Source organism: Rattus norvegicus, chromosome 4 (assembly GCF_036323735.1).
Source record: "Rattus norvegicus strain BN/NHsdMcwi chromosome 4, GRCr8, whole genome shotgun sequence".
NCBI lineage: Eukaryota > Metazoa > Chordata > Mammalia > Rodentia > Muridae > Rattus > Rattus norvegicus.
The window spans coordinates 51,241,299-51,254,774 of NC_086022.1; the positions used below are offsets into that span (position 1 = coordinate 51,241,299).

At 38.6% G+C, this 13,476-nt stretch overlaps 1 protein-coding gene across 1 annotated transcript in view; it reads left to right on the forward strand.

Moving 5' to 3' along the window:
• The window catches only part of Kcnd2 (potassium voltage-gated channel subfamily D member 2), a 501,946-nt gene extending 499,704 nt beyond the window's left edge, over nt 1-2,242 (forward strand). The window contains exon 6 of the mRNA NM_031730.2: nt 493-2,242. Coding sequence (NP_113918.2) covers nt 493-670 — 178 coding nt within the window. The 3' untranslated portion in view covers nt 671-2,242. The remainder of the gene's footprint in view (nt 1-492) is intronic.
• The last annotated feature ends 11,234 nt before the right edge of the window (nt 2,243-13,476 follow it).

Consider the following 13,476-nt stretch of genomic DNA (forward strand, 5'->3'; position numbering starts at 1 on the left):
TTCGATAAGTCTCTCTCTTGTAGAAAACGTCAGGCTTCAGATACCTAGAGGTCTTGGAGGTTCTTAACGTATGGCTTATTATTAAGTGGGAGCTTTCAAGGAACCGTAACTTTTCAAAACAACACCATCCCTAAGATGTTATAGCCTTAGGTGTTACAAAAATCTCCATGGGATGACATTTCATGCTGAAGCCTCTCAAAGTCCCTGCCAAAAGAAACGATTTCGGTTGTTATCTGAGCCCCTTGCATTTTTATAGAACATACTTTGAGAAACAATTCATTGAACTAATTTGAGCAGGATTTTAGTAATGTGGCTCATGTTTAACAAACTGACTAACATCCGTGGTAATGTATTAAAGTGGTTTAAAAATATGGTATTGCTTATATATTTTAAGTATTATTTTTAGTAGCAAAATGTGAATTCTTCAGTTACAAGAAAAACAACTTAGAATAAATAACTTACATGTTCCAAACTACTTTTCTCCCTCATTAGCCGATCCAGCTTAAATGCCAAAATGGAAGAGTGTGTCAAACTAAACTGTGAACAACCTTACGTGACCACAGCAATAATTAGCATTCCAACACCTCCAGTAACCACCCCAGAAGGCGACGACAGGCCCGAGTCTCCTGAGTATTCGGGAGGAAACATCGTCAGGGTGTCTGCTTTGTAAGACAATTGGCACAGGTCTGAGAGCATGGGAGCCCTGACTATGGAAAGAATCTAAAGGAGAAGAAAGAAGAAATAACAACCCCTTTTTGCATATTAAGACAGCCAAGCAAGAAGGTTGGCGATGAGACAAAAAAAATAAAAATGAAGATATCAGAGATGAAGATGTGAATTAAACCACTGAAAGGCATTTCTAGACAGCATTCGACCGGACCACAGAGGGTGCCACTGTGGCTCTTTGACTTTGTGAATGAGCACAATGAAATGCCATCTGTTGATGCCTCTTATGATCAGAACTCTTTTTTAATAAAACAAATAAAATGAATCTTTGGACATAATGTGCCAGTTGAATGCAAAACAAAAAAATTATGGAAAACATTTTGATAAAAATTTTTCCTGTTGACAACCATGAACATTGGCTCTGGTGAAGACTACTGTCGATGAGAAAACTCACAGGATCCATTTGTGTGGACTGAAGGAAACCATCCTAATGCATGCTAGAATTCTTTGGAGCAGTGATCTCAGTTTCCTTATGTCGTCTTCAGAATAGGCATGACAAACTCTACCTGTAGAAAGGGGAAATTTCTGTGCACTTACAATGAGCTGACTGCCCAGGTTCTATGGTTGGGCTGTGCAAATAAACTCCTTTTAGCACTGCAGTGTTTCTCATGGGGATGCACACTAGTAAAATCTAAAGTGTTCGGATAGTTCAGTATTAATTATTGTTTAACCTTGCACCTGGTCATTGTTATAACTGCAATAATTCATTCTATATCTGTTGTATCAGGAATCAGGATTTTCTTTCATATCCATAGATTCATAGATACAGTTAGAGCCACATTCACAGAAACATTCCTGCTGTGGCCGGGTTTTAGGTGACTTCTTAATCCGAAACTATTGTGTCATAAATGTTTTTTGGTAGTATTCTTTGGTCCACTGTATTCCTGTGACCCAGTGCATTATCTGTCCCTGGATCTCTCTAGTGTCTTTCTACTGGGCTTACCCATTAATGACAGGATTAGTGTTTACTGTAGTTATAAAACAAAAGATTCCTGCCTTTGTATCTCCCAACCAGATGTTACAAAAAGACTGTCATCAATCCCCTTGATAAAAACTAGAGTAAAGGAGTTGACATGAAATATCTCTAGTGTTTTCACTACTTATAGAAAATCCAGACCCTACAAACACCCATATGGGTTTTGGGAAGGAGTTAGATGGTACTTTAAAAAAACAAAAAATCACAGGATGGGTGATTTCAGAATCTAATTCAATGTATTATTTTGCTTCAGATCTTCAATACATTTTGAGATCAACTGAAATGCAGAGGTAAACTGAAGTGCTTTGTGTACCAATATTTGATGAGAGCATGCTTTTAATGACATCCAAGGAAGCAACAATGTATCTTAGAAGAGTCTAGTGTATCACAAGGCACAAAGTTCTCTGCAAAAAATCAAGAAGAAGGAGTGTGATGAAGTTGACCACTATGTACATTTAAGTGAAAAGTCTTGCTACCTTTTCACCCTTGAATATCCGCAGATGTGTCTGCACGTGATGGTGTAAAAATAAAAATAAAAAATAAAAAAAAACAAAGTTTTATGTCGAATGAAAAGTTTTGTTCATTCCAAGCCACCACTGTAAGAACGAAAGCTTAGTTTACATGAAAAAGAGTTAATAATTAGTCCTCTGTCATAGAGATTTTGAAATGCTTATCACAATTTACCATAAAAAAGAATTAATCCAAATATTTTCAGGTAAAGCCAGAAATGGTCACTTCCCGTTTATAGAATAGCTTCTAGGGCAGTGCTAGGCACACAGTAGCTGTTCATCAAAGCTGAGTGACAGGAAGAAACACTCAGCTGACCCTCGGGAAGATCTGGCTTTATTCCTAGTGTGTCTTTGAAAAGTTACTAATATTCCTGCGGCGTGAATATTAACAATTCTATTAACACCTGCCTGTTGTCACTTTATGCTTCTAGAGCAAATGTATAGTGAAACTTCTTTGATGGCAATTATTGAAAAAAAATTTTTTAAAATAAATACAATCAGGAACATTTAACATCTTTTGATTCCCAATAAGAAATTCTATTTTCATGTTCTTAATAGGACATAAAACAACATAGACTTAGCTTATTTTTGGTTGATAATTATTCTTCCTGTTTTGGTTTGCCGTTTATCACAAATGATTAGTTTCTTCAGATTTTCAGAAATGAAATTTTAAAAAAAATCTTTTGGATGTTTTAGGTGATTTAAAAAATATACTGTGTTGGTGGTGACTGACTATTGATGACTGTGTTAAGTGCAACTGTACTGTAAGTGAAATGTAATTATTTCTGTGTATCATATGGAGTAACTAAGGTCATTGTTTTTTGACAATTTTGTTTGAAATTCATATATCTTATTTCAAAGGATAGCATAATAACGGCATTATGCTGGAAAAAAAATAGACCTTTGGAGAATACTTAAATAAACATGTGCATGCTTGAACAGGACAACATGCTTGACTATGGCCCTTTTTTCTTAGATTTTAATCCCTTTCCAAAAGATGTGTCACACTAACAATAAATCTATGAGGACCCTCAAAACTTCACTGTAATGTAAACTGGTTAAGACAATAGCTTTTCTCCAACAGTGGGATGCGGAAATGTGTGTGTGTGGGGGGGGGTCACTTAGAAAGCCCAGACTTTGAGCTAGACACACTCTTGTCACAGTTGCTTGTATCAAGCAAAGGGAAACTCAGCAATTGCAGTGTTGGTCAAAGCTTAGTTCAATTCTTAGTAAAAAATAAAGGGTCTCGGCTAAGAAAATGGGCAATTTGTATGCCCATAACTATGTGTATACATAGATGATAAGTGAGAGATATATGATGGATAAACAGATAGATGATAGAGGCAGATGATTGATGATAGATAGATAATAGATAGTAGTTTTGCTTTAAGATATACTATAATTTTTTAGATTTTAATTGAAGTATAACTATATCACTACTCCCTCTCCTCCCCTCCCATGATCCACTCCCATTTTCACTCCTTTCTAATCTTTCCCATCGCCCCTCAAATTGAGAGCCTCCTTTTTATTGTTGCTACGCTCATATGTGGGAAAATATACAAATACAATGGACAGTGTCCATTTTTGTTGTCTGTGTATGTGTGGCTTCAGGGATAACCCTATGTAATAGGTCACCAATCTGGAGCCCATCCCTGTTCAAAACATATGCGTGTACTGACAGCCTTTTCAATATCCCGGAAGAGACAAAAGGGGGAAATTACATTTTTTTAAACAAAACATTTAGAAAGAAAAGAGTCAATTCATTTAGTGCAAAAACTACTTTTCCCTCTTTCTGTATGTTATTCTTTTAGTATACGGTCTCCATATTTTTGGTAGTTATTTTTCATAATAGGCTGCGACTTGCTGAGGTTATCGGTCTTGCCTTTAAAAAGTTCCTTGCACCCCTCTCTCTTTCCCTCACTTCAGTCACAACAGTGGCTTGGAAATAGCCTCTGGGGAGCTTCTCTTGTGTCTACCAGCAACATCGCTCAAAAGAATAAAAACAGTACCTGATAGCAAACACATGAGTCCTCCGAGTCTCCTAAGATAGACAAGCCCTCTTCCCGACAGACTTATTGAAGTGTTTGCTTGGTTAACTCACAGGCGTGAAGATGGTTATTGCACTGTGTAACCCTGAACAGAATTTTCAATATGACTGTGTAGATACACCACTTTTTTTATTGAAACTATTTCTGTCTCAGCTACTGGCATTTAGGAGAGTAAAATTTTCTTATAGCGTTAATGTTTTATTTCTAAGTAATTAATATTTTAAACAGCAATATGCTTGTAATAGCTATATTTTTGGCAAAGGCCTTCCCATAATAATAACGTTTTGTTTCTGACTGCTCACCTGGCATATCCTTTTGTTCTCTTCAAGCATAAATTATTCTGGTTGCTTTTTCATTCCCTAGTCATTTATTCTTCTGTTTTTTTTTTTCTGTAGAAATTCCCTTGGCATATACTATTTATTCTGCTCAAAACTCAGCTTCCAGAATTCTTTTTTTTTATTAACTTGAGTATTTCTTACATTTCGAGTGTTATTCCCTTTCCCGGTTTCCGGGCAAACATCCCCCTCCCCCCTCCCCTTCCTTATGGGTGTTCCCCTCCCAACCCTCCCCCCATTGCCGCCCTCCCCCCACCAGTCTAGTTCACTGGGGGTTCAGTCTTAGCAGGACCCAGGGCTTCCCCTTCCACTGGTGCTCTTACTAGGATATTCATTGCTACCTATGAGGTCAGAGTCCAGGGTCAGTCCATGTATAGTCTTTAGGTAGTGGCTTAGTCCCTGGAAGCTCTGGTTGCTTGGCATTGTTGTACATATGGGGTCTCGAGCCCCTTCAAGCTCTTCCAGTTCTTTCTCTGATTCCTTCAATGGGGGTCCTATTCTCAGTTCAGTGGTTTGCTGCTGGCATTCGCCTCTGTATTTGCTGTATTCTGGCTGTGTCTCTCAGGAGCGATCTACATCCGACTCCTGTCGGTCTGCACTTCTTTGCTTCATCCATCTTGTCTAATTGGGTGGCTGTATATGTATGGGCCACATGTGGGGCGCGCTCTGAATGGGTGTTCCTTCAGTCTCTGTTTTAATCTTTGCCTCTCTCTTCCCTGCCAAGGGTATTCTTGTTCCCCTTTTAGAGAAGGAGTGAAGCATTCACATTTTGATCATCCGTCTTGAGTTTCATTTGTTCTAGGCATCTAGGGTAATTCAAGCATTTGGGCTAATAGCCACTTATCAATGAGTGCATACCATGTATGTCTTTCTGTGATTGGGTTAGCTCACTCAGGATGATGTTTTCCAGTTCCAACCATTTGCCTACGAATTTCATAAAGTCGTAGTTTTTGATAGCTGAGTAATATTCCATTGTGTAGATGTACCACATTTTCTGTATCCATTCCTCTGTTGAAGGGCATCTGGGTTCTTTCCAGCTTCTGGCTATTATAAATAAGGCTGCAATGAACATAGTGGAGCACGTGTCTTTTTTATATGTTGGGGCATCTTTTGGGTATATGCCCAAGAGAGGTATAGCTAGATCCTCAGGCAGTTCAATGTCCAATTTTCTGAGGATCCTCCAGACTGATTTCCAGAATGGTTGTACCAGTCTGCAATCCCACCAACAATGGAGGAGTGTTCCTCTTTCTCCACATCCTCACCAGCATCTGTTGTCCCCTGAGTTTTTGATCTTAGCCATTCTCACTGGTGTGAGGTGAAATCTCAGGGTTGTTTTGATTTGCATTTCCCTTATGACTAAAGATGTTGAACATTTCTTTAGGTGTTTCTCAGCCATTCGGCATTCCTCAGCTGTGAATTCTTTGTTTAGCTCTGAACCCCATTTTTTAATAGGGTTATTTGTTTCCCTGCGGTCTAACTTCTTGAGTTCTTTGTATATTTTGGATATAAGGCCTCTATCTGTTGTAGGATTGGTAAAGATCTTTTCCCAATCTGTTGGTTGCCGTTTTGTCCTAACCACAGTGTCCTTTGCCTTACAGAAGCTTTGCAGTTTTATGAGATCCCATTTGTCGATTCTTGATCTTAGAGCGTAAGCCATTGGTGTTTTGTTCAGGAAATTTTTTCCAGTGCCCATGTGTTCCAGATGCTTCCCTAGTTTTTCTTCTATTAGTTTGAGTGTGTCTGGTTTGATGTGGAGGTCCTTGATCCACTTGGACTTAAGCTTTGTACAGGGTGATAAGCATGGATCAATCTGCATTCTTCTACATGTTGACCTCCAGTTGAACCAGCACCATTTGCTGAAAATGCTATCTTTTTTCCATTGGATGGTTTTGGCTCCTTTGTCAAAAATCAAGTGACCATAGGTGTGTGGGTTCATTTCTGGGTCTTCAATTCTATTCCATTGGTCTATCTGTCTGTCTCTGTACCAATACCATGGAGTTTTTATCACTATTGCTCTGTAATACTGCTTGAGTTCAGGGATAGTGATTCCCCCTGAAGTCCTTTTATTGTTGAGGATAGCTTTAGCTATCCTGGGTTTTTTGTTATTCCAGATGAATTTGCAAATTGTTCTGTCTAACTCTTTGAAGAATTGGATTGGCATTTTGATGGGGATTGCATTGAATCTGTAAATTGCTTTTGGTAAAATGGCCATTTTTACTATATTAATCCTGCCAATCCATGAGCATGGGAGATCTTTCCATCTTCTGAGGTCTTCTTCAATTTCCTTCTTCAGTGTCTTGAAGTTCTTATTGTACAGATCTTTTACTTGCTTGGTTAAAGTCACTCCGAGGTACTTTATATTATTTGGGTCTATTATGAAGGGTGTCGTTTCCCTAATTTCTTTCTCGGCTGGTTTCTCTTTTGTGTAGAGGAAGGCTACTGATTTATTTGAGTTAATTTTATACCCAGACACTTTGCTGAAGTTGTTTATCAGCTTTAGTAGTTCTCTGGTAGAACTTTTGGGATCACTTAAATATACTATCATATCATCTGCAAATAGTGATATTTTGACTTCTTCTTTTCTGATCTGTATCCCCTTGACCTCCTTTTGTTGTCTGATTGCTCTGGCTGGAACTTCAAGAACTATATTGAATAAGTAGGGAGAGAGTAGCTTCCAGAATTCTTATCATAAGCAGGACACTGTATTAAGCATCAAGAAAAATATAAAGATTAAGAAATGAGGGCTGGGGATTTAGCTCAGTGGTAGAGCGCTTACCTAGGAAGCGCAAGGCCCTGGGTTCGGTCCCCAGCTCCGAAAAAAAGAACCAAAAAAAAAAAAAAAAAAAAAAAGCCAAAAAGAAATGAGACCAATTGAACGTAACCGCATCATTGGAGGTTCTTTGTTACATCATGTTATATCAGAAGCATTTTAAACTTTTGTTTCATTTTATTTTTATTTCTTATTTTTCAGTCCTACAGTTTTTGCATATGATGGATTCTGCTTTTGTGTTATTATGGGATTTCTAACAAGTGTGTCTCTGCATCTATACTTCTTTCTTGTGCCCTTTTCTGGACTCTTTTCCTCTCGTTTATATGTTTTGTCTGATGTTGATTTGTTTTACTTTATCCTTTAGATGCCTGTTCGTTTTCTAGTGAAAGACATCAAAGGGCTAGATCTGGATGGGAGAGGAACTGAGGAGAAAGCAGGGGGAAAACCCTAATCAGAATTTATTGTATGAAAAAAGAAATATATTTTCAATTAAAGAAACAAAAAATAGGAGATCAAGTTTCTTCAAAGACTTAGACCATGGCATTGAGTGGAGGCACTGTGTGTCACCCTGCCACTCACAAGCCTACACTGCAGGTGCCCTGTCTGCCACACTGTATACCTCCACCTCCCAAAAGGATTTCCGTTAAAAGCACTATATAAATATATTGTCCTTCAAATTATTTCCTCGAGTCATTCCATCATGCCATTGAAATCTCTATGTAGGCAACAGTTCTCTTTCTACAGAGGACCAGAAGTAAACACATGTATTTTTACTTACTCAGAGAAATTTCAGGGAGAAGAAATAAATCCAAAAGAGAGGCAGAACTCATTCCTGTGGTCTGATCATTAAGGAAAGGGATAACACCCTATCTCTCAAGTTTCCCCTCCACATTTCCTATCAGTTTCAGAGAACTTGAAAAGGAGTTAATAGAATTATTTTTTTTCTTTTCTCCAAGGATAATTATGAATCTTCACACCACGCCTGAAATTAGTTTATGTAATTAATCTTATAGAAATATCTGATATGGTAGGGCATCTAAAAAGAAAGGACTCATGGAAAAGATGGATCCAGGTAGCCTACGGCAGCCCAAAGCACAGGGAGAGCCGACAGAGCACAGGCATGAGCCGAGCCAACGAACCAGAGGGAGATTTTGAGAAATGCTGGACTGCATGGGATAGGGCATAGGCAATGACTAAGAGGTGGTAGAAAAGCATCCTCTGGGTCTACTTTAGTTGATGAACCAGCATTTCTTAAATTTAATTTAGTTTGTTTTTTTTTAAGTTGTTCAAGCTACATCCCGCTCACCGCCATCCCCCTCCCAGTCAGCCCCTCTCACAATCCTTCCTCCGTCACCCTGTCCCCTTCTTCTCTGAGCGGGTGTGTCCTACTAGGTATCTCCCCCACCCTGGCACTTCAAGTCTCTGCGAAGCTAGGCCCTTCCTGTCCCACTGAGGCAGTCTAGCTAGTAGAACTTATCCCAGACAGGCAACAGCTGTTGGGATAGCCCCCATTTCAGTCGCTCAGGATCCACATGAAGGTCAAGCTGCAGGTCTGCTACGTATGTGTGGGGAGGCCTAGGCCCAGCCCGTGTATGTGCTTTGGTTGGTGGTTCAGACTCTGATAGCCCCAGGGATCTAGGTTAGTTGACTCTGTGGAGTTCGTGTCTCCTTTGAGACCACAATCCTTCCTCTTATCCTTCAGTCAGAGTCCCCAAGCTCCATTCACTGTTTGGGCCACCATTTTTAGCATTTGGTTTCAGTCTATTCAATTGCTTTGTCAGGATCGAAAGATCAAAAGACATCTTACCTATTATTAGTTTTCAGTGTTGTCCTGCACAACAGAGAATAAGAGCCTAAAATAGCGCACTGAGAAATAAGTCCTGAGAACTGCAAGAGGAGACGCGAGACTTGAAAATGAAAGAACTTCGGGCTGAGTTCAAGTTGCTCAAATTTCCCTATCGGCGCACCTTCTTTAGCAGATAAAAGATTTTATATCAGAATATAGCAAAATAATTAAGGTAAAATGTTATGCCAACCTAGTAAGAAACCAATGCAGAAATCATGAAAGTCAACCCCTAACATGCTCTTTCAATATACAGCCTTTTAAATTAGTTTATAGTGAGCTCTGAGTAATGACAAGTGCTAACCATTAAAAACACAAAACAACAAAGAGACTGCCCACTAGGCCAACCCACTAGGTAACCACATTAAACACTTTCTATACAGAAAATATCAGAACCAAGGAAGAGCAAGTCTGGGGAGCCCTAATTGAAAAGTGTAACATTTTAAATTAAAACATAAGTCTGTCCATAAACAGCTCTATTGTTTAGAAATATTGTGACGTGGTAGCTTCTTCTAAACTCAAACATTATCAAAGACAATCAACTTTTCTTCCCCTTTTCTCAATCCAGAAATGTTCCCTACCTTAATTAAAGTGTATAGCTAGGAATGGCTTCCGGATCCACCATTGGTGAATTAAAATAAAGTGAAAACCAGCTGTGAAACATATTACACCAGTAAATGACAAAGACTTTCCCAGAAACCCCACAACTACTCAGCCTTGTATGTGTTCGTGAGAATGAAGAAAACTTGAGTGCTACAGAGCCTTGCTTTCATTTTAAAGCAAAGTCCACCAAACTTTAAAAGTTCCAGATGAAATGTGTAATCACAGTAACTAATCAGCTCCCAGGCTGAGTCCTAGAGGCTAGAGATAACAGAATAGAAATATTCTGAAGTTATATAAATCACCTTGATTTCTCCACTCCACTCTCTTTCGTGACTTCTTAACGTCTTGCAGTCATTTTTAGAGAATGGACACAGAGGGCCTACTGGCATTTAGTGCCACATGCAAAATGAGGTACCGAGAGACTGATGGGCAAAATAATTGCATTTTTCAGCTTCCAAATAAATATGATAAAGTAAAAATACCCCTGCTTATTTCCATCTTTACAAAGAAATCCAAAAACTTTATTTGTCCCTAATAAAATAAAAGGCTTCAATAAACTGTAAACACAGGCATTTGATTTATAGGGAACTGTAGGAAATTTAATGTACCTTTTTAAATGGTGCTTGGGAGGTAACTACCTGCCATAAAACTTCTTCTTTTGGCTTCATCGTTTTCTTGTTTTATGCTCAAAAATAACACTGGCGTTAAGAATAATTTCTCTTTATCTTCCATTTCAAACTTTCCCTTTCCACCATCCAAATGATAAATTTATTATCCATTGTCTTGTGCCCAAAACTTCTTTCACCTGAAAGTTTGACATGTAGTTCTCATTCAAAAGACATGCATGTGAGGGCACATGTTGCACTATTGTTGTCCAACCCAGATAATAAATTGTAGGATTTTGATGGGATATTCTAGTTTTATAAAATTCTTTTAAATTGCTATAAAGGTATGATTTCTCAAAGTTGGTTTCAGAAGGAAAAACAGCATTTCTGATTATCATCTCCACACTCGGTCTGTGCACCAAGAAAGCCCTAATGTAAACGTGTACTATATTGCTTAAAGAAAGCATATCCAAAAAGTGCCACTGTCTTAAGCAAGATGTATCGATTCGCTCAAGGACAGAAGAACCAAATAGATCAGTCATGGGTGGCTCTGGAAACTGGAATCCAAAAAGTCTTTCAGGGATCCAAGGTTTCAAGCCTGGGGAGATTGAGTATTAGGTCAGTTTCTCAAACATACCTAGAATTTAATTTAATACCAAAAATACTGTGACTAAGTTAGATTTTGGTGCAATTATTTCTGATTTGATATAGATTTATTAATTTTGCAAGGACGCTTAAAATTAATTCAATACACTCTCTTTCTTAGCTATTTCTTCTAGATGTCGTATGGCAGCCCAATTCTTGGCAAATGTGGAAAAGATGACAATGAAAACAATTTGAAGGCTGAAATTCAGGGCAAAAGTCAGACAGTGACATGTCTGGTCTCGGTGGCTGTGTTTATGACTCTATCTACACACTTTTCACTTCTGTGGGCTGCATTCAAAATTTAAATACAAATTGTAGAAAACAAGAATAGCTAATGTTTTCTATTTTTATCAGCCTGTAGTTCCTTTTTGCTATTTAGAATTTTTTTCCATACAATATATTTTGATCATTTTCTTTCCTTTTCTCCAATGCCTGTCAGATCTATCCCACTCCATTTGCATTCAACATGACATCCTTCATCTCTTAAAATAATTAAAGCACACACACACACACACACACACACACACACGGTCTGTCCTATAGTGGGACTATCAGTTATCTGTAGAGGAAATTTAAACTAGCAACACAGCTGCTCTGGCAAAGAATTACACCAAAAGATCTTCTAGGTCTACATGATCTGGCTGGAATGCAGACACACTCTGGTTTGCAGTATTGTCTGGCTAGCATAATACAGACATGCTCTTAATACACACCTCTAATCCCTAACAATGAAGGCAAGTTTAGTTTGTAGCAGCCTTGTTTGAAAATGATTCTAATTTAGGGGCAGACAAAGTGACAAATCAGAGAAAGATTTGGCAGAATGAATCAGAGATAGCGCATTCCCAAGTCTCAGGATAGATAGAGCAGCACAGGAGAGAAGCTATTTAAGAGAACAGCACAGGAAAGACATGCCACTTAACGGCAGTGCAGGGAGAGAGAACGGAAGACATGTGTTTGTCATGTAGTATGTGCAGGCAGTTTTACTGGGCCTGCTCTGCAGAGAGAACAAACTAGACACAGGTGAAGACAGAATGACCCAGAGAATAAGAAGCCAGAAAATTAGAACCTATTGCTAAAGTTAGTATGAGGCCAAGCAGAGCAATTCAATCAGAAACCAAAAGAAGCCAGATTGAATCAGTCATCTTGGATTATTAGATTGTAGGAAGGCTAGAAGTTCCAGGCCTAGGTCTAGAGATAGTTGGAACAGAAAAAGGCATGCTCTGGGCTCAGCCCAAGCAAAGACGTGCACTCACACACCTTGAGTGTGACTCTCATCTCATCCCATAATCTGAGAAAATAAAAGCAACATTTCCCTTCTTCGTGCTGCAATGTTGTTTGAGTTGAACTTCTATAGGTCTTACGCATGCTGTCATAGTCTCTATGGGTTCACACATGCATCAACCCTCTTGTGTCTGAAAACCTCTGTTTCATTCGAGCCATCCACCGCCACTGACTCTTAGCAAATCTTTCTGCCTCCTCTTCCACACAGATCCCTGAGCCTTGTGGGGGAGGAGTGGGTTGTTAAAGACATCTCATTTAAGTGTGAGCGCTTCCAAGTCTCTCACTCTGCACACTAGGTAGTTGTAGGTCTCTCTGCCAATTACCATTTGCTTCTCTGACAAGGCTTAACTGGTGCACTGGGTATATGGATGTCACAATGTCATTACAAGTTGTTTTTATGGCTGTTTTTATTAATCTGAATAACAGTGGGTTCTCCCACAGAGACTGTGACTTACCTAGTCTCAGCTTCTTGTCCCTATTAGTAATATCAGGTCTAGGTTCTATCTGGTGGAATGAATCTTAAATCCATTTTTAAATAAACTGGTTGATCACTCCCCTAACTATTGCACCAATGAACACATCTTACAAATAGGCTATTATAGCTAGCAAAATTCATAGTTAGATGAGATTTATGATGACAGTCCTCCTGCTGCCATGCATAGCATCTTCCAGCACTATGAATACTAGTCAATAGAAGAGAAGCTTCCAGTTGAGGAGTATCAGCTAGATTTCTCCAAGATATAAGTGTATAGTATAATATAGCATAGTATAGCATAACATATATAGCATAGTATATTATAGTACAGCATAGCATGGTATAGCATAGTATAGCATAGCATAGCTTAGCATGGTATAGTATAGCATAGTATAGCATAGCATAGCTTAACATGGTATAGTATAGTATATATAGCATAGCATAGTATAGCATAGTATAGCATAATAGCATAGTATAGCATAGCATAGTATAGCATAGCATAGCATAGTATAGCATAGCATAGCATAGCATAGTACAGCATAGTATAGCATAGCATAGCATAGTACAGCATAGTATAGCATATCATAGTATAGCATAGTATAGCATAGCATGGCATAGTAATAGCACAGTATAGCACAGTACAATACAGGATAGTATAGC